Genomic DNA, 24,223 nt, shown 5'->3' with positions numbered 1-24,223 from the left:
ATGTTTCTTTTTTAAAACATCACATTGTGTTACTTACAACCTTTTGCTTGAGGCCATTAAGTGTTTTTATCATTGTGTTATATTGTGGTCTACCTCCCAGTAGATGAGAGACGGGGAAAAGCCAAAAATGATGGTGGTGCACACTTTATCTTGGAGAGGAAGTGGAGTCAGATCTGGTTAGTGTTGCTGTTTGTGGAACAGTGGTTTGTACTGCCACCTCACAGGAAGAAGGACCTGGATTCAACTCTCAACTCTGCGTGATGACCCTGCGATAGAGTGGAAACTTGTCCAAGGTGTGACTGGTCACTCGGATAGCTTCCAGTCCCTGAAAACTAAAACGAAACTATGGAAAAGAAATATAACTTCAGTAGAAGAAATGAGCGAGCAAAACCCTGTGGGTCTGAAACTAAACTGAGAAGTGAACCAATTGAGGTGGGATTTGAAAACATTGCTCGATGTGAAAGTATTGTTTGGGAAAGTGAATAAGTTGTACACCAGGGGTCATGATACTCCAAAGACAAGTCTCTGCTTGGCTGCTAACTGGCATAGATCATTGCCTCCCCAAACTGCTGTCAGTCATTAAATGCACTTTGAAAATGAAATCACTGGAGCTCTTGATCATCCGAAGTAAGGTCCTGAAAAAGTCCTCTTCATTACTTAAAGAGGTCCCTCCGCATGTGTCCACAGTAGCAGCCGGAAATGAATTTCTTACACAACAATGTTTATTTTTATTGCTTATTTGTTTCATTGTTGTGGCTAAGATTTAATTGTCTCTCTGCATCGGCAGTGATTTGGCATTTTGACAGGATTCAACAAAGATGTTTGTGTACTGAAGTTAACTGCCATGTTATTTCATCGGGCATCTATCAAGCTGTCTAGACAGTTCAATAATTAATGAGCATTCTAAACCTTTAAAGCATCTTACTATTTAATGAGCAGTCATTTTTCAAGGACAAGCATCAGCAAATGCTGTTGATCCTTTGATTGAAATATTACTTTCCTGGGTTTCAGAAACAATGACATCATGTCGCGCGAATGAATGTTACAGAACAAGTGCTTTATTTTCATACCGTAATGTAACTGCAGTGATACTTTAACATCTGTACAAATGCAAAATAAAATGGAGACAATGTAATTACGGACCAAAAGAAACAAACAAAAAAATGTACAAGGATATGCAGGCAGGAATGGATCCCATCCGTTTGTTACATATCAACAATGTACTTAAGCGCTGGGGTGAGCCTCGACGTACAGCAAAAGGCAACAAGTGCAAACATTATTTACAAACGTACCACACGTTTATTCTCCCTTCTAAAAGAAAGGTGGTTGCATTACATGTACAGGATTATAGAAATTAATATTATGTACAATATTTATACTTTTAGACTTAAAATAATACAATTACAACATCATTAATATGTAGGAATTGTTCTCTCTCACACACAGACACACTCACGCTGTACTTCCATAGCTATATAGTAACAAATGCATTTTTATTATGAACATGGATCCACTATCAGAAATGAAAACTCCTAATAATTCCAGTTGAAAGCGCGATGAGGTCATAAACATATTTTCACATGCATGAGGTTAATTTGGAATGGTCTGATCTAAACAGGGTTTTACAAACAGCCAAAATTAAGGCAAGCTTCAGTTCAGAGGGTCGGTGCAACAAAGCCCTTTTACAAAGGATTTTCTAAGACTCGTCACTCAATAATCATCTCACACACACACACTAAACAGCACGCACAGATTTTAAGGGTAAGAAACAACATGAATACATCAAATGCCTTCACAAAAACCACCATGTGGTCCGTTATGGGGAAAGATATTTTTCAATTAAACAGGAAAGAACAAATTCAACGCTATCAGGTCCTTAATCATGCCTGGCAGTGCAAGCTCCAGGTTCCATTATTCTTTTTATGGGCATGTGAAACAAGCCAGGCATATTTTCTCTATAAAGCCAAACATAGTTACAGGTTGTCGCTGGTGTGTGAAGACAGGGAGGAGGGCTTTTTGGGGGGAGGGGGGGGGGGGGGGGGGGGATCACTGAGAATTACCTCTGACCTTAATATGGCTATTCTACCCTCCGTCATAACAGAGGACAAAGTGCATAGACAGCTCTGCGATCGCTCCACCTGTGCGTGGAAAGTATTTCATCCGTCCTACTGTAAAAACACAGTGCATTGTGGTCATCATGCTCATGAACTGACATTCCTGGTCATATGGAAGTGGAAATAAAGAGGCGCTGCAGCCTAAAGGAGATGGATGTAGAAAAGGTCGCCTGTAAGAAACTCAGGAGATTTGGCCTTAGGTGTAACAGACATCTGTAAGAAAGCCCATAACAAAAATTCATAGAAAAACAAAAGAAAAAGCAGAGATAATTATGGTGATTAAAACGAAGCTATTAAATATAATAAGCCAGAAAAGCTTTTTAAGGAAGATTCAGGCACATTGTGATATCTTGGAAAGCACAAACACGAGCTGCTCTTCTTCAGGAATTGCAAGTTGTGGTGGTGGAAAAGAAAAAGAGAAAAAAAAAGATAAACAGATATATATTTTCTCACATACTTTTCTTTCTTAATACAAGTCGAACTTTGTTCTGCAGCAGGAAAGAGGGACAAAACACAAATATATATATAACAATATTCACATGCCAGACTGTGCACACACTCAATCAAATGTTATTTCATTTTGGTCTGAATGCACAACACACACACACACACACACAAACACACACACACACACACACACACACACACACACACACACACACACACACACACACACACACAACAAGAGGCCTCAACGATTAAAAAGCTTCAGTTGGTCCTGGAGAGCGGAGGACGCTGATCTCCGCTGCTGAGCTGCCTCACTGGTATCACAGTGTACAGTTCTGTCGCTGCAACAGCATCAAATGTCCTTGGCCATTCTGATCATTAATGTGGGCGTACAGTAGAAAAAAGATGATCAACACTGTGATGTATTGCTTCCGTCTGAGCATATGGTATTTTCACTGTCACGCCGTATATTATAAAGCTTTTTTTGTTTGTTTGCTTGTTTTTAAAGAATACTGCCGACAGGGAAGATTGTTAACAGTCATATATGTTTCTTGGAAAAAAAGAAAAAGGGTCATTTCACCTGCTTGCATATTCCTGTCTTCAAGACATCCGTGTTCAAAGTCTGACTTTAAACAACAAATAAAACGCAGCGACGTCCCCCTCAGTTTTTCAGATTTTTCAGTGTCTTCCACATTGCTGCAAGCTTACGCAGCTTACGGTCACTCTTTATTCAGTCCACTGGGCACATAGAGATGTAAGACCTGTATTTTTGTTTTTTAAGAGATGACAGTCTGAGGCACGCGTCTCTGTCCTCTGGTTTCATGAGCATCGTGATCAATTTTGTACCATTACAAAACAGAAAAAGTCACTGAAATGGTGCATGAGATTAACAAAAATGTCTTTCCACTAAGCACAAAAAAAGCAGAATTAAAAAAACGCGCCAAAAAACATAAAAGTTTTATGCGTTAATAGGATTGGTCTATAAAAATAGATACTGTAGCTACTGTATAAAGAACAGCCTCACAGGCCTTTGAGGTTTTTCTTGATGGAGAATGAGGAGCAGCACGTGCAGCTGGCGACCCTCAAAAAGCATGGGTGGTGGGGGGGGGGGGGGGATTCGTGGCTGCAGCCGAGGTTACGGTCTCCTTTGTCCCTAGTGGATGGGGTTAATGTCTGTGCAGTGGTTGGTCTGCCCGTGCACACTGCTGCCCCCTACAGTCGTAGTGGAGGTGGTGATGGTGTTGTGCTGGATGACCTGCTGCTGGGAGCACACTGGAGCTGGACTGCCTGCAGGACTGCTCTCTGGACCTGAGGAGAAAGCAGAGACATCACTGAAGATAGAAGTGATGCGTAAAGCACGCATGTGTGAGTGCAAGTACAAAAGATAGAACCGAGGAGCTGCACACAGGGATACATAAAGTATGCATAATGGTAAAATCTAGCAAAATAAACACAGGATCTCTCATTATATTACAAAAAAAATCTTTATTAGCAGAAGAGCATTTATTTCAAACATGTGACAACCTAAGGTTACACCAAATGTCTCATCCTCCATCTCAAAATAGACGATAATGGATAACACAAAAATGGAAACGTGAATCATTCCACTCCGTAAATACGCCTGATGGATTTTGGACACATTGTAGGTGACATCTTTACACCAGTTAGACTCATCGATGAAAGTCATTCCAGCCCAGGCTGGGAGTTGGCTTTCTCTTGTACAAAAGAGCCATTCAGCCAAGGGGGGACGTGAGCCTTATTTTCCTAAAGCTGCACAGGGAGGTGACTTATCCTAATTACATGGAAATGTCACTCGAATCCGTATCAAAGGGTGGGGCTCTGATGTCATGTACGGCTGAGCTGAAGCACAGTCCAAAAATCATTGAGATCCCAGGCATCCATTAGGGCTGTGATGTCAACGTGCAGACTGTGATGTCTTTCTCACGTTGAGGCTCGGCTGCTTCTGTGCACAGAGCTGCTGTGAGATGGAAAAAATAAGTCTCAAAAGGGATTCAGACAGCCAGCTACCAGAGTGTGCAACACCCATATGTCAAAGGAAGAGTCCTGCAGCGAGCGTGGGAGCTGGATACCAGCACACTGGAACGAAAAGCCTTGCCAGTTACTGTGTGTCCATCAGACTTGTGTCTGTAGGGTTTATTCCTTTCCACCGCAGAGCTAAGGCACACAGTTAAAGGTGTGTGAGTGTGTTTATGTTTAAGCTACTCACTGAGGTAACCTTGGGACTCTTTCTGCATAGTGGTGATGGGACAGTCCTTGTGTGTGAGGAGAAGCTGCTTGAGCTGTGTCACCTCGTTCTTTAGCATTGTGACTTCATTCTGAGAAAAAGAAAAATATTTTCAGATTTCAGCGAATCAACATTTCTTGGCAACTCTCCATCCTTAACTACCTAAAAACAAACAGTAAAATACCCAGGTCATATTACCCAATATAAACAAATCAAAATCCATGGTGATGGCCCTGAGTTGCAGTTGTTACTGTACATAGATTTAGAGGCTCTAAAGGTGTTTTTTGATTTTTTTGGTTTTTACCTGAAGCTGCATGTTGGTCTGTGTGAGCTCCTCTGCCTTCTTCTCTAATGACATCACCCAAACTTTTCGCTTCTGTCTGCATCTTGTTGCAGCCGCTCTGTTTCGCTCCAGAAACTTTCGCCGACGTTCATCCGGGTCCTCGTCCACTACTCGTCTGCGCCGTCCACCACTGGGTGGCGGAGACTGCAACGTCTGCGTGGGCTGCATCTGCTGGGTTGCAGGTGACATCTGAATCACGGGAAAATGGCATTAACATTACTGACGTCCCCGATGGGGCAGCGCCTGCCTGCCACGATCCGACCACATATGTAAGCATCCTGACACAGCTGGAAAGCAGCCAGTCAGCTGTCTGCTGCAGCCGCTATGCTGCCTCAGAGCCTCCTGCCTCTAAACAACAATATATACATTACTTCCTGCAGGTATTTTATGTCTGGCAACTTCCCCAAAAACAACATCTGCTTGTACCGCGTGCCTTAAGAAGCTGGGCTGTGGGTGTCAGGAGTGAATGACTGACTAACTGACTGGGCTGATTCACTAGCTTGCCCACCTTGTTAAAGAGGTGTCAGGAGGCAGTTTTCCAACGCCCACTTCCACTCAGACTAACACCACCAGACGCAGTCAAAAGGCCCATTTCTATGCACTGACAAATCTTGACATATACTTGGCTAGGTCAAGTGTTTTCAGTCTTCAAAACATTACATTTTTATGAGAAGCATGGAAAATGCACGCCACTTTAATGGCGGCTGCACACACAGACAATGTTGTTTTAAAGCTTTAATGGTACATTTAAAACATATGGTGAAATGCACTTCATGATGTGGCACTCTGTGCTGCAAAAAGGCTTCAAAGAACGCAAGGACAAAATGCCTCTTTTTTAATGCCGTGAGCAATACTGTCAGTTAATACTGAAACAGGTATATTCACAGATAAGACGTCCCAGAACTATAAGCCAAGGCTATCTGTTCCTCTGGTTTGTAAAACTTCTTCTGCGCTTGAAGCATGCCGTGACTACATAATTGCAAGTGGTTGGTGCAGTGGAGCAAAGTTTTCAAAAGACAGTCCTGAACATCCTTTTGTAACCGTTTCTGAACTCTTCGTGACCCCTTCTCTCCATGGCAGGCATCCAACACTGACCTGTAGCTGACCAAACAAAAAGGAAAAAATACTTTTGCGCCGGGTGCCAGGAAACTCGCTATTAAGGATGCAGCAAGGGAAAATGCGTTCATCCACTCACTCGCTGTGAATTCTAAGCATCATTTTAGCCATGCTTCTATACTAAACCACTAATAGCTGACTTCAAAACTACTCAAAAGCCTTCCAAAGGACTGGCTTGTTTTAGTCATGCTGCATACACGCTGACTTCTAGCTGTGTGAGTGATTTTAATATGCAGTGTAGTTAATGTGTTATTGAACTTGTGGCTTTGCCTTTGGGCTGCCTAAAAGCTTCTCAGCTCTCTCGGGGAGACGATTTGCTTACCTGTGAAGCAGAGTGCATCGGAGGGTGCGGTGATGTCTGATGTGGGTGCCCAGGATGAAGATGGGGGTTGTGGGAGTTGTGATGGGGATTGTGTCCCTGCGGGTGATGGTGTCCACCCTGAGCGTGGCCCTGGTTGTGGTGGTGGTGTCCGTGGTGCTGGTATGCGTGCGGAGGGGCTTGCAGGTGCTGGTGCGGGTGCGAGTGCGAGTGCATGTGATGGTGAGCGCCTTGGTCCTGCCGTGATGACATCATCTCCATCATGTGGCCCATGGAGTTCATGTTGCCGTTTGCGATGGCACCGGGGTGGTGTGAAAGTGCAGCCTTTAGCCTCTAAAGGAGACAAAGTGGACACCAAAGACAACATTTAATATAAATCTCTGGGAGTATTTCGTCATTATGTTTGTACATATTCGCCTCCATCAGTGTGATGATTAAGCGCAGACTACGACGTGACAAATGGCTTCATAAATCCACATGTCAGCAGGACAAGTCAAAGCCACTTAGGCTGTCCTTCATCTCTCCTTCAGTCCTGTCATTCTTGCTCTTTACCTTTCATGACTGCATCCCACCGGTCCCTGCTCTTCATATTCACAACAGCCCCTCTCTCTCTCTCTTATGGAGCACGTGTGTTTGTTTGTGCATTTCTGCTGGTGAGATGAGATCGCCGGTAAGGTGTGAGACCTCAGAACGCTCCCTTACTGTTGACCCAGCAACAGGTTTGTTGCTTTAACTGTGTGGTCTACTTAGCACTGACTGAGACGGTGTCTCTGAGCAGTCTGAGATGAGAACCAGAGAGAAGCACACTAAAAGTGCACTTGTGTTCCTCATGTTTACCAAATGCACCTCTCCACTAGAGTGTGTTTTTCTGGGCACCGCATAAAGACGACCGCAAGCGCAAAAACCCAGCACAAACCTAGACATAAATAAAAAATGCATGACATATTTACAGTTTAATAGCTTTTAACAGGTTGCAAAACCTTATTTAATGAAGAACCTTTTTACACTAAAACACTAACACTAAAATACATGGAAATTAATTATTCCTTTTACAGTTGATCTCCTGAGACATGTTTAGTAAAAAGTTAGCAGCAAAAATGAAAAGAAAGACATTGTGTCTAAGGCTACTGTTGTGAATTCCACAACGTTTTCTTTTCCCTTTCCCAGTATTCTCTTTTTCCTCTCTGCTCCCTTCCCCCTTCTCCCAGCTGCTGTCAGTAAGTCCAAGGCTCCATATCTTTTAACAACCTTCACATTCATGATTCCCATAGGGAATGGCATCCAGCTGGTCTGGATCACAATGCTAGGACATAAGCAGAGCACAACACCATCCCTTCACTTCCCGCTCACACTGTCTATGAGTGGAAAGCTTTTTACAAGTAGTAAGGCAGCACAGTCCAATAAATCATTTTAGAAGATTGGGAACAAAAAAAGTGACTGTGTTTTACCATATTTACACATTGTGTGTGTGTGTGTGTGTGTGTGTGTGTGTGTGTGTGTGTGTGTGTGTGTGTGTGTGTGTGTGTGTGTGTGTGTGTGTGTGTGCATGCGCGTTTGGAGTTAGTTGTCTTTTCTACGGACAGTGTGGGATGCAGAGAATTGCACATGAAACCGGCACAGTGAATTTATGACCTTGTCGAGCCAGTTTTAGTTGACTATAGTTTCTGTTTGTCACAGAAAGGTATGCCTGACACTTTGAAGCAGGTACTTTTCTGGAAGCGCGAGATTTTATCTGTTGTACCTCACTATGAATGTTATTTTAAACTTCTACACTTCTAATGTCATAGATAACACATCGTAAACCAATATAATCACACCCTAACCCCACTAACGGCCTCCACCAAAACCTCTAAGAATTGTTCTCAGGGGCCACAACCCTTCCTTTTTGTGACCAGAGAGACATGGGTTAAAATACCACAGTCTACACACAGCGAGTGTCTTCAAGCCTGCAGCTGTCAGCGGCATCATAGTCACACTGAGTCTTACTGATGCACTGAGAAGTCTCTGACTTTCTTTAACACACTATAAATGGTAAAATGGTAAATGGCCTGCATTTGTATAGCGCTTTTCTAGTCCATAGGACCCCAAAGCACTTTACACTACATTCAGTCATTCACCCATTCACACACACATTCACACACTGGCAATATAAACTACAAACACTACAAATAGTTACAATCTGCAAAGGGTAGCTATCTGGAAATAACATCTTAAAACACGACAGCTAATTGACATGCAGCTGAAACAGAAAAGGGATTTAAAGTGCTTACAGATCAATCATAGTCACCAGTGTTGACAAGGACATCTTCTGTACATCACAGGATGAATTCTGAGTTTGACAGCTCTCACTGAGCACCTTCCCTGCAGCCTGCAGTCGATCAGTATGAACCAGAGAGGTGAGACCCACGCCTTTTGTGCAAGAGAAAACCAATCAAGGTCTGGCAAGCTCCTGCCACTCAAGCAGGGAATCACCTAAATGAATAAAAGCCAGAGGAGTTTGCTGGCAGCATGTCTACCTTTGTAGTCTCTATAAGACGTTTAGTAAGCTGATGGCCGGTAAGATGCTCTTTTGGTGTCACTGAAACTCCCTTCTAGAAAGGGAGGACGCCAGGTGGAAGACAGAGAGCATAAATGGTGAAGGGGAGTATTAAGAGAGACAAAGACTAGAGGTGGGAAGAGATTAGATGGATTCCAGTGTCTCTTCCCCACACACCATTAGCCTGAAACAGCATTTAGTCATTTGTCAGCGTCTCAGCGAGCTGTCCAGCTGGCACTATCTGTATATTAATTCAATTAGCCTGCATTCAAAGCGGCCTGCGAGTGTCAAAGTACAGAGGGACTGCAGGTCAAAGAGCCAAGGGGCCGATGCACAAGCCTTAGTAGCGATGGTTATATACACAACAAAGTACAAAAGTAACTGAATGTAATGCAACACAAGTTAATATAATACAGTTCAACAGAGACAGCATAGCTATTACACATAACAAAATCAATCAAAGAACTACAGAAACATCTTGACAACATACAACTTAAATTTTTAGTACACGCATAGAAATTAAACCACTCTCTTTGACTGGATTAGCTGGCAGGACCTTCCCACTTACATGATGAATAATGGAAAATCCAGCTCTTTAAATAGGCAGTATGAATATATAAATGCACCACCTTAAACTGATAGGTTTAAAGAAAAGGACACAGTTAAAAGAGAAAACCCTTACCGTGATATAACCCTATTCCTGAAGCTAGCTCTGTACAAGTGTCTACCTCTCCTGCATCTGAAGTCGAGACACAGCTCAGTTAAACCCAGCTCAGCCAAAACTTAAGTCTTTGTATCCAGAACCACAGTGACGCAACTAAGGGACGTTAGCAGAGTGATGATGAGCAGGCTGTGATTCTCAAACACCTTCATCAGCCCCTTAATGACTCTTTAACACATGGTTGTATTTCCCCAGACTGTGCTAAGCACAAGAACTTAACCACCATGTGCATTTTACTCTAATGACACACACACAAACATATACATTTCTCCTGCAGCAACATGGCTGCCACAGAAAACAGTCATTAAATCAGTGCAGGTGTTAGCTTGCGGCTGTGCAGAGCGCTCAAAGATGGGACGGTATGCATCCTGTTCTACCACCGTCTGCCCTGCTGCCAAGTTGCAACAGGAAAATGAAGTCTCCGTGACACCATTAGAAAGTGGTCAGCTTCCTTCACAATAATTTTTATATAGTAGCAGCATAAATACACGCATTCTGACAGTATACTGAAAGTAGCAGTGCTATTGATTTTCCACCATCCCTGATTCAGCCATCTTTTGCCCAGAGGGGAGCTATCTCCTCTCAGACCTTTGCCCCCTGACCTCTCCACTCCCTCTCCTTTTTTTAGGCCTCTCTCATTTATGTGGTTTCAGGGATACCAGGTGATCATCCATTAATGATATTTATTAATGGCTGTGTCCTCTCTGACACAGGGGCTTTGAGTGATGTCCCTGTGAGTGCTCTGGGCACATCCTGAGAACACACTCAGGTTTCTGCTCACCAGATGACTTCATGTCTATTAACCCTGGGAGGAGAAACCATGATCATGAAGCAGGTACAAAGGGAAGAGACCACGCCTGCCTAAGGATGGGTAAATCAAACCTAGCAAGGTCAGGGTGAGCACTTTTATTCCCCTTAAAAGTGGAGCATTGTACTATCAGGGGACCTGTGGCCCTCTGGCGCCTCACAGTAGGTTTGAAAGATTTGATCAGTCTGTGGAGTCACAGTTCAACTGCAAAAAGATCAAAGATTCAAATGGTGCTCTTTTCGCTTCACATTTAAGGGTCCGCAGAGAAACATTAAAGCTTCTGTCTCTCACTGTCAGCTTCTTTGTTAACATCAGGCAAGCACAGTGATCGTGAGTAAGCACACAGCATTTCTAATTGCATAATATATCAAAGCTGTAACTTTCCGGGAGTATTTTATATATGCCTCGGCCCCCCTACCTTGCACTCTAAACCCGACCCGGGTTCACCATCTGCAGCTGAAAGCAGGAGTTTGGCTCTGCTGCTTCGCCAAGCACTCCACGGATCCTGTTCCATCCTCCTCATCTCCACCGCCAGCACTACCCACCAGTGCCTGTCTACAAACCCACTCTCTGTCCCCTAAAAAGCCCATACCCCCATTAGTTCAATTTTATTAGATTTCCCTCTCACCCAGAGAGGCAGTAACATCTACCACCCCCTCTCTCTCTCTCCTCTTTCTGTTTCTCTCTCTCTCTCTCTCTCTCTCTCTCACACACACACACACACACACACACACACACACACACACACACACACACACACACACACACACACACCTCTTGCCTTTTCCTCCACCCCCTCTCCCTCTGCTTGCCAAGAGCTGGGGACTGTTAAACTGATTTCCTCAGGGAACAGTGAGGCAGACAGTCTGATGGGAGTGCTGGGCTGTAATATCGCCCCCTCTCTCCTCTCTCAGGTTCTGGGCCAAGCTGGTTCCAGACACAGACATGGAGATGGACATAGACTGACTGTTCAGCCAGGGCCAGACGTTCCGGTGGTGCTCGGAGGAACCGTGGCAGTATGGGTGCAGCAAGACACACGCCCACTGAGAAGTGTGCTCCAAAGCATGCGCTCATACTCTTGGCAGCTTCTGCAGCCTGTCAAGTTAATGGATGGGCCTCTGACTCCAGTCTGCATATCCCCACTGTTCCCTCTCTTGTAAAGCCCTGCTCGAGTGCAGCCTACATGGTTATCACTACACCCACTGTCACAATCTTGAATACAGACAATGCCCCTGAGTGAGAGAGACAGACAGAGCATGAATACAATGCTAAACACTTACATACTCTTAAGTTGTGGGATTAAAAGAGGCATCACGAGTCATTGTGTCGATAAACGTAAGTGGAATCAAATGTAGTTTGAAAGATGTTTAAAATATCAGATCTCTAATGTTAGTGTATTTTGGCCGTTACAAATCTTTCACAATAGCTTTTTTTTAATTAATGGTTTGAGTTTTGGTTCTTGTTCTCTGATAATAAATAGCCCCTCTTTACCCGCACTGTCAATACACCCACAGGTGTGAGAAGCCACTTGTGTTTCGACATGCCAAAATTTCCAAGAAGTAATTGTTGAAAACATGAAGCACGAACTTGTCTGATTCAGATCACCTCCTCAGCATTGTTAAAGTTATTTTGGTGTGAGTGTCTTGTTTTTTTTTGCTCAGGCTCCAGGAGTGCTAATGGTGGCTGGACCAGTCCGGTCTGGATCACGCAGTGTTGATGGCAGCTGGTTTACCCAAGCTTGGCTCTGCTTGTGTCCCTTCCCATTCATAGGCCCTGAACCATAACCAAATGGCCTTCACATACACCACCCATCAGCACACCTAAAAAAAACAAGCAGTCATCCAAAGACAAACAGATGCGACACTCTGTGCCACCAACGCCACTCTTGTCACGAAAACTCAACCCAACATAGAAGCACACAATCACACACACACACAAAACTACTCAGAAGTTTCCTCCTCTTCCATAAAGCTTGCTGATCTTGCTTCAGAGTGTATTATGAGCCAGGAACATGTTTTACTCCTGCTAGGCCCCCTACAGCCCCTCAATCATACTAGTAGTACCTTGCACAAGCTTTCACACCAATCCTTTGCCCAGGCAAGCACTTTAGCACATTTTCAACAATACTTTCCATTTACAGTTACACATATATCACCATTCACATACACTGGTCACATGAGCGCTGGGGTAAAAATGAAGCAAAAGGTCAGCTATTTCTAGAAAACACAACAACACAAAAACAGACAAACAGAAATGAAAAAAGTATAAAAATAGATTTTTATTTTTTTAATGCATTTATTTTGATTGGCCCCACAATGAAGTGGAAGTGAAGCGAAATATAACACATTAGTATAAAACAGCCATGGCAGCAGAAATCATAGATCAGCTGTTGTCTCAAAGCAAGTGATGCTTTGAGCGCTATCCATCATCAGAGAAAACTATGGTGATGACAAATGTGTACCGACGCAAAGGTATATGAGCAGAACTATAATGTGGGGTTTTTTCCATTTTAATGACAATCAGAAAACAAACTCTCTGTCACTGTTTTGTAATGAGAGTTTTTAACCTAAAACTTGATCAGCTGCATTTCCAAAAGTATCTGTTAATGGTTATAAAGTGGTAAAAGTATGGATGCATGCACGTTGTAAGATGAATATGCGTCAGTACGGCTGTACCTTGAAAACAGAAAGGATCCCAAACTGTGGATCTGTTCCCTAAGAATCAGGTCAGCAAATTTTGGGGGTTGTGTTCTATATCAAAGCTCAAGACCCTTCGTATTTACAAAGTGGATTTGTGCTTGAATTATCAGGTAAAATCTTTTATTTCAAAGTTTTGTTTGTTGTAACTGTGCATGTGCTTCTGCTGTAATTTGTCTCTATTCTTATAGTCAAGCTCTCTGATTTTAAAAAGTGCTATTTAATAAAAAAATAAATAAAATTAATACACTCACAGACACCACTGTGTAAAGTCCTTAAAAGACCGATAAACTAATAGACATGAATCGTAAATTTCATGAACTTGTCCTTTAAATCGTTTTCTAACTAACCGATGGTACAGAATGGGAAGGAAATCTCATCAACTAACACATTACTCATTCCTCCTGCCACGCTCACTCACTATTCAAATGTGAATATGAGTTTTCTAAATATAATCTTACAATAACACAATCACACGCACGCACACACATATATATAAACATAGAGTTGTTTTGTTGAGTTCTCACTCATAGCGTAGTATCCCAATATTTTCCATGGCGATTTTACAGGGACATTAAAACACTATCAAAATACTGATAACAAGAGGGCTCATCTAATTCACCACCAATCTGAGATAATGTTGGCCGAGCAAACTTTTGTTAAATCGGCTCAGCTGAAAGTACATCCAACAGAGAATCCTGGGAACCAAAATTCTGGCTGGGTTTATTCAGTGGAATGGAAATCAATTTATAACTTTTATCTAACATGTTTTCTTCTGGATTTTCTGTAAACAGATGTTGGCAGGCATATTTTATAGTTGAAAAAGGTGATAAATTGTGGTGTCGTGAGGTTTTTGATGATTCATCTATCTATCTCACAAGTACAATTTTAGTCGCACTGAAGCAGAAGTTCCTTTCTGGTTTATGTGGCAGTTGCACTGATCCAGCAGCTCTTGCGTCACACTCTACGCTGCTAAAAGGACTCATCTCTGTAGAACCCCCCCCCCCCCCACCACCACCACCACCACCACCACCACTAGTCATATAAACTTCTGCTGCATCCAAAATATTTAACCTTCTCTCTATGTGTCCTTTGTACCCTGTCACTAGTTGACTGCACATCTTCCACGTTTACTTAACTAACCACACATATGCATATAACTGATCTGTATCACAAACCATATGCAAACTCTGACTTCATGGTTTGTTTTAGCCCACTTTGTCCACAGATGTGTTTTGGCTCCAAGGACAATGAGTACCAGACGGGGTGCCAGTGCAGTGAAAAAAGAGGCATTTACACACACAATCATGACCATGCATACAAACACACACAATGTACATACAAGCTAGAGTTAACGCAAGCAGTCTGCAGATTCAGCTGTGCTCTTAGCTCAGCGTCTCTGCTCAGTGACATCATACCCCGACAATGCCACCATTCATACAGATGTTGCTTACAAAACCTGTAGTTAGACTCTCATTGTGTGTACTGCTCCTCCTCCTCCTCACAACAAGAGAATTTGCCAGAGGTGCTCCCCTACTATGGTGAAAGAAAATGAATGGAACACATAACAGGGTTACAGTTTATGCTAATGGTTTAACTGCTTACAAATGATTTTATACTAAGGTAATCATTTCATCAATCATGACATGGCAGAGATGAAAACTGTAACATCTGCAGCTGCCTCACTTTTTTGGAATTTGTGAGCAAAATAGGTGCAGTGCAGTGCAGTTACTGAATTGCAACTAGTATTTGGATTATCAGGATTAAAGATCAAGCGTTTCGCTAAACAGTGAACATGTACGAAAGAGTTACCCTGAAGAACTAACAGGTTTGTGCAAGTGAAATGAAAACTCAACATCAGTGCACGTGGAATACTTTGATTATTGGCCCTCCTGTGTGCTATGAAATGTTCCTTTAAGAGAAGCACTGCTTGCCCCCCCTCCCCCCCTTCAAGTAAAAAGGAGCATATTTAGAGCATGCCAGGAATTATGTCATCCACCAATCTAGTGCCAGCTCCACAGCCAAGCAGGCTGCAGTGAAAGAACATATAGTATTGTTTACCACATAAAAATCTCAGCACCTAGCCCGATGCTTAGTGACAAATTTATTGTCCTTAGTAACAATATAAACAATAGATAATTGGGAGATAATAAATAAAACATTTTCATACACCAGCACAAAGCCCTTTCAAGGCCCCTCTTTCTGAAATTAGCAAGCAGTCAGGATGTGTGGAAAGCATGGGACTCAGTTAAAAGACACAATAAAACAATGCCAAAGTGCACCATGCTGAAAACAGTGCCACTGACATGAGCCATGTGCCACAGCGGGCATTCATAGACTCGAGTTTGTTTTTAGGGGAAATTTGATAAGGGCTTGTTTGGGTTTTTCTTGTTACAGATGAAAAATGATAGCAATTACCTTTCATTGCATGAACAAAAATATCAAAATTTAAGCATAGGGGGTCTGTGGTGTGTGAGGGTTGGGGTGGGTTGGGGGTGTAGGTGTGGGGAGTAGAAAACAGTACAAGTATTCAGAAATGTTTTACAGTTTTCCTTTATAGGCATGCATGTATTCTGTGTGTGCATCTCATCTGTCAGTCGTTTTTCAAGTAGTCTTGGCTGCCTGTACATGCATGTGTGGGTGCACGTGTGTGCATGATTTTGCAGCTATTTGTACAAGCAAGATGACACAGTGCTGGTCTACACGCGGTGCATATATGTGTGTGTGCGTGCGCTCGTAAGGAGTGGTGATGTAATGCTTTGGCCAGCATGCTGTGGAACTTGGCCTCCTCTGTACTGCGTTTCCTCCACGCTGCGAGGGTCAACTATCCCACAAGCTCCAGCACACAACACTCACTATTCAATTCCCCAGACCACAACAGAGCAGAATTCAACCACACCCGGCACCAAGAGCACCCAGTCCCTCACAACAAGAAGGGGGAAAAAAACACTTGAGCTAAAACTAATAAAACATTCCAATCCCAGCAACCCTCCCAGGCAACAAACTAAAAGCATTAAGAAAAAAAAACATATCAATTATTCCACCATCAAGCTTTGCTATACCACTTAAATGATGGCACTTAAGTAGAAAATCAGAAGAACAAAGATGGGCACTGATGCAGATACAGTCTTTAGCCCAGAGAGCACAAACAGAGAGCTTAGAGCAAGATATGAGTCCCCAAGGGGCCACAGCAGTCCTTTGGCTCATTAACTATTTACACCAGAGACAGGCCTCCCTACTGCTCTGGCCCACCACAAAATCAATTAGCCTTCATTAGCCCAGGCTCAGGGCATGCTTTCTCTGACAGGGGAGGGATAATCCTGCTACCGATGCCTCCAGTTACCACAAAATATCAAACAGCAGCAAGCTCACCCATATGGCCATACATGCATGCACAAACATGAAAAGACAAAGGAAACTGGTTCTACTTTTCCCTAAGAAGTCTTCTATTTTCTCCCTTCTTATTCATTGTTTGATCTTGCAGTATATCAATATTGCTTCTCGCCTTTTAATTCTATTGCCTATTCTGCCTGTCTGTCCGTTTCCTTCATGTCTATCAAAGTCCCACTCAATCCCCTCTTCTGCTCTCACAATGTAAACGTTGAGCACAAAGAGTGCATCCAGATCCGTTCCTCCGAGGTGTGGGGTTACAGTGCGAAGATTTCCCATTGGCGGAAAGTCAACATGGTCAGGGTAATGCGATTAGAGCCGGATTGAGATCGTCGCAGGGGACACATGGGCCTGATCATGGCCCAGTTATCCGATAGCGAGGCCGTATTTATCGACCAGGCCCGGGCGAGGATATTGGAGACATTAGAGACCCCGTCTATGCTTATGAAACCCACGCTGGAGATCGCACCCGGATAACACAATTAGTCTCTCACTTTCTGTCCACAATCACAAAATTCCATCAGTTGTGTTCAGACATCAGGGAGCAGAATCTCAATTGATACACATTGGGTTGCTGTGCCTCGTGCCCGAATGGCCAACTAACCAGAAAGTTGCATGGTTAGGGGGCCTGCAGCCATTTAGTGACTGCATATGTTTATAGGAGGCCTAACAGAGCATTTACAATTCAATTACACAGATAGGAGGAGAAAAAAAAAGAGTAAGACATGTCTGGATGATGGCCAGGGGAGAGATAAGCCTAATACACTAATATTGTGTTACCCTAGTGTGTTACCATAGGAACAGTTGAAGAGATTCAAAAGACTACAAAGGCGATCAATCTTGAGAGAACGGGAGGAAGAGGGAGAATTAAATGCCCTGGGACTGCTCCCGCTCTCCTCTATCAGACCAATAACTCTTCTAATGACCTCTGCTACCCCTCTCTCTCTCCCTCTCTCTCTGTCTATGTGTGTGTCTTTGCCTCTCCAGGATGTTTCTCTCCAGTAAACCCAGCTATCTATGAACCTTTCCAAACACAAAGAGCAGCCAACTCTTTTCATTATGGTTTATAATTTCTTTTTTCTCGATATCCATGTCATAACACTCCAGTTATTTATTTTTAAAACAAAGGTTGGCAGTTGGTCACGTTGCTACAGCATTAATCAATTCATGTCACCTTAAATGTAACTTTTTAGCTATTTTTCATTAATCAGAGGTGCGCTGTCATGAACCAGTGTTGCAGCAGTACTGGCATTCAAAATCAAGAACAGTGCAAAGAATCTTTTCTTTTTGAGCTTTTTCTTCTGCCAGTCCTTCTTTGACTCTCAAAACCTGTGCCTACATATTATTCCAACTTCTACAACTAAATGCTTTGTGAAAGGATGAGGTCATTTGATTTTTTTCCCTGCTGTGTTAAACTAGTGCTAACAAGTTGCAGGACCTACAGAACATGTTCTGTACATTAAGATATACATCAGGCAGTTGGTGGGCAGCCGAGCCACAACCACATAAAGGGCCCTTTATTCCAGCCAGAGTCTCCGGTGCTGCACTGGCAGGTTCAGACACAGCTTTGATTACACACCAAATGATGAAATCCACACAGGCCTAAGAGTGCAGCCTTGCTGGCAGAGCCCAGTGGAAAAGAAGGTTGCAACACTTTTCAGCTTGTGTGTGTGTGTGTGTGTGTGTTTGTGTGTGTGTGCAGGCATAAAAGTGTATGTATGCATGTGAATGCTTGCATATACTCACCAGTTTGGCCTCTGAGTGCATGGAGGGAATGTGAGTGGAGGAGCAGGAGCTGCTGTGGGCGGGGCTTTGCATGCCCATCATATTGGAGCCCATGGACATTTGTCTCTCCATCTGAAGATTACAACAATACAATAACAATCACACAAGTGTAAACAGGGCTTTATTTAAACACATATCAATCATGCTGTACTATTTATGCTAAGAGTGGTGATTTTTCAGAGATGCAATCACTGCTTTCTCACAGGTATGCACCAAAAACCTTTAAGCATTTTAAGTGTGAGACCTATCCTTTGAGGTTATGGAGCATGAGATGAGAACGCATGAGAGCCTGATTTCACATGACAGGCTGCCCTGTGCACAGCTCTGTGTGATGATAACTGGAGCTGACCCAAAACAGGAAGCCAGCATGCAGGGACTTAACACAGGAAGCTGGGCAACTGGGGTGTGTGTGTGTGTGTGAGAGAGTTTCTAACAGCAGTTTGGTGAGTATCTGTCAGACTAACATCAAAGTCGTCTAGTTGCAGGATGTTTCAATAAGGACATAGGTTAGTTAGCTCTACAAATTTCTAACCATCTGTCTTTGTGTGTATGCGCTCACTACCTGTCTCTGATTGATTCTAGTCTGGTCGTTATGTGTCATAGCTGAGACCTGAATGTGAAGAATTCACATGACATGTGGTGAAAGGTGACCCGTGTTCACCGTGTGGTGCAAACAGGAAAGAAGATATGTTTGCTTGAACATCTACATGCATGTGTGCGTGTAAGGTGTTGCGGCCTCTTAGCTGCTGAAGTTTTGGTGAAGTTTGCGGTGCTCTCCATGAGGCATGGGCCCTCTCACCCCCACCCCTGGCTGGACCTTTTCCTTGCCCTCCCCTTCCCCTGGTCCACAGAGATTTGGGTCTAGAACCTGACACACAATCTTAATTGCAGTAAGTGTGTTTTGTGTAAAAATATCACCCAAACGTGCACCCCTTTCCTGAACCGTCAATCTTCCCAAAAATCGCTTAGCCCTTAATTTAATAAACATGGGAAGGATTTTTCCACACCATAAAACTGAGCCGTCTTATGTTACAAACGGAACATATGTTGTATCATTGCAATCCTGATACGAGGGCCTTTTGCTATGTTGTTATCATTTCCTGTTACACAATGTGATTGTTCTGAATTTAGTTGGCTTAATTGTAGTGAAAATTTACATTTTGAACTCACAGGAAAAAACCATTCATTTCTGCAGGAAGAGTCGAAACTGCACAGCAACACCAACACAGCTTATGTTCAGTCTGAATGTACAGTGCACTGTCATCACAGGAGTAAACGAGTCTACTTCTGCATGCGTGAGCGCCGCTGTAAGTGAATATGCTCTGTAATCTGTTGTGGTACTCACAGGCATCAACACAGCAGAGGAGCCGGGCATGGTCGGGTCTGGCAGAGTTCCAGGCATGGAGGCTGGCAGAGGCTGCCTCTGTCTGTTTCGTAGGTGCAGTAGTGAGGACAGCGAGCCGGGGACGGGCCTAAAAGGACACAGACAAGGAACTTAAGGGTTTGTCCTGCTACACACAATCTAAGAATATTATTCTTTGTTGTTTCATACACCAGCACCAAATCCAGCATGAAATTTAGCGCTAGTTTTTAACGTGTCCTAATAAGCACAAAATTAATGTATAAGCATATATTAAAGAAAGAAGTGATAATATAGTGTAACATCCCTTTTTAGTATATTAATGGACATTTACTAATTTCTTCTTTTTTTTTTACACACACAAAAAAGTTTAATTCTCAGTTAATTTTATCTTTCTGTACTTTCAGAGTATGAATAATTGTATTATACATTATAGTGTGATATAAATGACTCACTGTTTTTATATTTCCTACAAATTAAGTGCTGAAATAAATTATTACTATAATATACAAAGGCATGAAAGAAGGCAAGTGAAAAAATGCACGACAAGCTTAGCTTAAGTCACCTTTGTGAGTTTAAAAACTGTATGTTTAAAAACTACAGTTGCTAAAGGGAATTTGATTACCCACTGATATAGTTGGTGATCATGTCTAACTTTTATACTCAATTCTAGCTCTCTGGTTTGAAGCTCATTCACTCTGAAGACAGGAACATCAAAAACAGAGCACGAATATTACTATATATTACATTATATATTACATTACTTCATAACATGATAATAATATAAAAAATATAGGGGACTTCTGTCAATCGCAGTTTAGAGGATTAGGTATTTTGCTGTCACCTGATGTGACGCACTGATGTGCTTATAAAAACTAAGGGTCTGTGGCTCCGTTGACAATAATAAAGAAAAAACTTCATCAAGTGTTTCCTTTTAGACTAAAGGGGCTGATTCTGTCATAGATACTGAGAGAAATGTTGGTGCTTATATCAAAAGATTCAGAGTCTCTGAATGCAATGAATTGCTTTCATTTTTCGTATTTCTGGTTAAAAGTGTAATCACTTTCCAAACATGCAAGTTGGCTGCTGCCCCATGTTCTCGGAAAGCCCTGAGCTGAAAGCGCGCACGCTAAAAAAAAACTATTGTATTATCGTAATTCTACAAAGTGGGGCGGCTAAGGAAATCTATTCGTACACTTTAAAGTAAATTTAACATTTTGAGAGAAAATGCTTTCCGCAAGCTCGTTCTTTTTTAGTTTGCTCTTCTTTCTACAGCCACAAACTCAGAACAGAACCACCCCCCCCCCAAAAAAAAAAAAAAAACATTAGTGAGCCTGTGCGCATGCTGCACTTCAATCATCTCATGAGTTTTTGGATATACTTTACTTTTGTAAAGTATATCCAAAAACAATGGATGAATAATGATTTTGGTGATGATAAATGACTAATATTTGTCATAACAACCACATGAGATGAGCATGATGAGAATCATATTTAGAAACTGCTAAAGCAATGGAAGCCCTGTGGGGAAAATCTCTTTCAGTGACCACAAGAGCGGGCGGACCAACGGGCTTATCCACACTCACGGCCACATCAATAAATCACATGTACAGAGGGCCCAGGCTAAGCTTAAACTATTGACAGCAGTCCTGTCTCAGTCACTGGCTCAAGGCCTTGGCCATACAAATACCCAGACCAATACATCTGCGCTCGGTGACATCATTTATACAACTGTCACCAAATCCCTGCTTCTAAGAACAACAATTCCCAGCTGCAAGGTGCTGCAACACCCACATGAATGCAGCAATTATTCAGTCCTCACATCTAAAAGCAGCATTCACCGCACGATTCTTCAACAACTTGCATCAGAAGAATCAATAAATCTCCAGTTATCTGTATCGCCACAATCAGCGCTGCCACTCACCAGCTATTTAAGCTCCATTTCCTCCAAGCAAACAAGAAGCATTTAGGTTAGCTGTGTTCAACGGGTTAACATAATCAATTCACCACATCACAGCCTGGATTACGGTAATAGTGAGTGGTGAAGGAGTGATGGCCTAATGGAGGGGGGGTAACAGGGCAAACGTTCCACCACCTGAATAAATACCTGTATTTTTCCAGACCTAAATATGTGCATTTATGCTCCAGACATTTTAGATTGCTGCACACACACACAGGACTATTACCATCCTGACGATGTGTCATGCCAGTATAACATCCCAATTTATCACAATCACACTCATTTAACAGCGCGTATGACATCTGAGCAACACAGCGAATTCAAACATTTCCACATGGGAAAACTCATGAAAGTACAATGAGGTATGCAGTGTAGCTGCATCAACAGTTTCCCTCAGTGTTTAGACTTTGCCAGCATTCAGAAGGATGAACAGTCGCATGCTGGTACATGCTGTTGATTATGTAGATGAAGACTACATCATTTTTTCATAACTACGTGATGACTCGATTTTTCATTCAGACGCAGACTGAAGTTTTCTCAACAGATTTTTGCAACACACTGAAGTAAAAACGAATGCTAACTTGAAGCACGTCTGTATCTCATTATGATGTGTCAATTAGCTAAACAAAACTGGCTCATTTAAAGTATTTTTGTTCTAAAACTGTCACAGTATTTGCTTTCGTTTCCCACATGTATCATGTGTGCTATTCTACTAATTTAAACAAACAGTATTTTGTAAGAAGGATAAGCTTTATACGTTTATTTTTTTATTAATTAGCCCTATTTCAGTCATACTTCATCCTTAATCCTGGCAGCCACATAATAAACAACAACATTAAAAAAAAACACGCAGACACACAGGCTCTGTGACACAGAGAATAAAGGCTCCTTTTGAAGACCGTAACTTCTGCACCTGTCTGTTAGACGAACGCTCTGTCCATCACGACCACATTCACCAAAACACAACCTGCTTGTCCACTGGGAAGAAAAAAACAACACTAACATCTGACAGCACTTCCTCAAGGGATTAACCCGAGCTTTGTGCTGACTCTGCTGATAAATAAAGACATTTCAGACAGCTGGCAAAAAGTCACTAACGGTGAATCCAAAAATCTAGAAGAAACAAATATAACTTACTTGTTGAAGTGAACACAATGGCAACTTTTCTTATGCATTACAGTGTCAGAACCACACTGTAAAGCGCCTCAGCAACAGTTCTGAAAAAGGGCTGAACTTGTTTTTCTAGCTTTTTCCAGCAACTTAAAATGAAAGATTTCCTGCTTCTGATGAACTCTTAATATGTAGTATTGTGTCACTCTTTCCTTTTCCTGTGCGTTTTACAGACTAAACCATTTATTCTTTTTTTCACTCTGATAAATACTATACTCTACAAAATAATGCATTTTAATATAGCACCATCGTACACCGTCAGTAAGGCACTAATCAAATACAGTATAAAGAGTTAAACAAGAAACTTTCTATATTTCATGCTCCCTCCTGCTTTGTGTATTTACATCCTCCTGCTCAAAGTGTTTATATGTGAATAAGTGCATATGTGAGTGTGTGACTTTTTCATTAAGCTGCGTGTGAACATATGCATGTGTGTGTGTGTGTGTGTGTGTGTGTGTGTGTGTGTGTGAGTGAATAATGACAGGCTCGGCTCCACTGAGGGGACTGATAATAGCCTGGGCTGTGGGCCCCAGGGGAGAGCAGGTAGACACTCTGCAGTTCTGACCCTGCGCTCTCACATTACTGAGTGCTTCGCTCTCAGCCCAGCTCTCCTCCACAATCCCCGCCCAAGAACCGCCGCCGCCCAAACCCACCCATCTTCACTCCACCATGACATCATTAGTAGACTTTCATCCCTCTTTATGCCTTTTTTACTTTTTCTTGTGCTCTCTTATTTCTAATTGTCCACATCATTATGATATTTCTTTCCACCACGGACCCCTCATGGTGTCCACGCCTAAACCCACGTCCCCCTGATCTACTGTGTGTAATCTACAAATTTTGTAGACACACTGTGCTTTACTGTCCCAATCCCAACAGTCCCAACTCCAACTCAAGTACTGGGGACTTATACACAAGGGGGTTGGCTGCCATCCAACAGAGAGAGAGAGAGAGAGAGAGTCCACTGACTCATATCCTTCCCTTTCTGACTCGGCTCCAGCAATGATGTAATGCTCTTGGTTTTTCGCCCTCCCCCCACCCTGTGCCTGCCTACCCCCAGATTTTGTCCCTCCCTCCCATCCTCCTCTCACTTTTCCCTCTCTTTCCCTCCTCAACTCAGTCCAGCATCACTGTACTCACTCCTCGCTGGGTGAAGTCACTGCAAGCTCTGGGTAGACACAGCAGCTAAAAACTTTTGAACGTAACCAAAACA

The 24,223-nt window shown here is 42.6% G+C and overlaps 1 protein-coding gene across 1 annotated transcript in view; it reads right to left on the bottom strand.

The window, feature by feature from the left end:
* Nucleotides 1–3,714: 3,714 nt before the first annotated feature.
* The window catches only part of creb5b (cAMP responsive element binding protein 5b), a 35,065-nt gene continuing 14,556 nt past the window's right edge, over nucleotides 3,715–24,223 (bottom strand). Inside the window, exons 6-11 of the mRNA XM_085365786.1 lie at nucleotides 19,866–19,992; nucleotides 18,482–18,592; nucleotides 6,588–6,917; nucleotides 5,111–5,338; nucleotides 4,789–4,897; nucleotides 3,715–3,869 (exon numbers count right to left, since the gene is read on the bottom strand). Of these exons, the coding sequence (XP_085221912.1) occupies nucleotides 3,715–3,869; nucleotides 4,789–4,897; nucleotides 5,111–5,338; nucleotides 6,588–6,917; nucleotides 18,482–18,592; nucleotides 19,866–19,992 (1,060 nt within the window). The remainder of the gene's footprint in view (nucleotides 3,870–4,788; nucleotides 4,898–5,110; nucleotides 5,339–6,587; nucleotides 6,918–18,481; nucleotides 18,593–19,865; nucleotides 19,993–24,223) is intronic.

This window comes from Diplotaxodon limnothrissa, linkage group LG11 (genome assembly GCF_057381915.1).
Source record: "Diplotaxodon limnothrissa isolate DT_005_m linkage group LG11, D_limnothrissa_male_GT1.1, whole genome shotgun sequence".
In the NCBI taxonomy this organism is placed as follows: Eukaryota; Metazoa; Chordata; class Actinopteri; order Cichliformes; family Cichlidae; genus Diplotaxodon; species Diplotaxodon limnothrissa.
The sequence above is the reverse complement of the archived record's forward strand: the minus strand, read 5'-3'. Positions and strand labels throughout refer to the sequence as shown.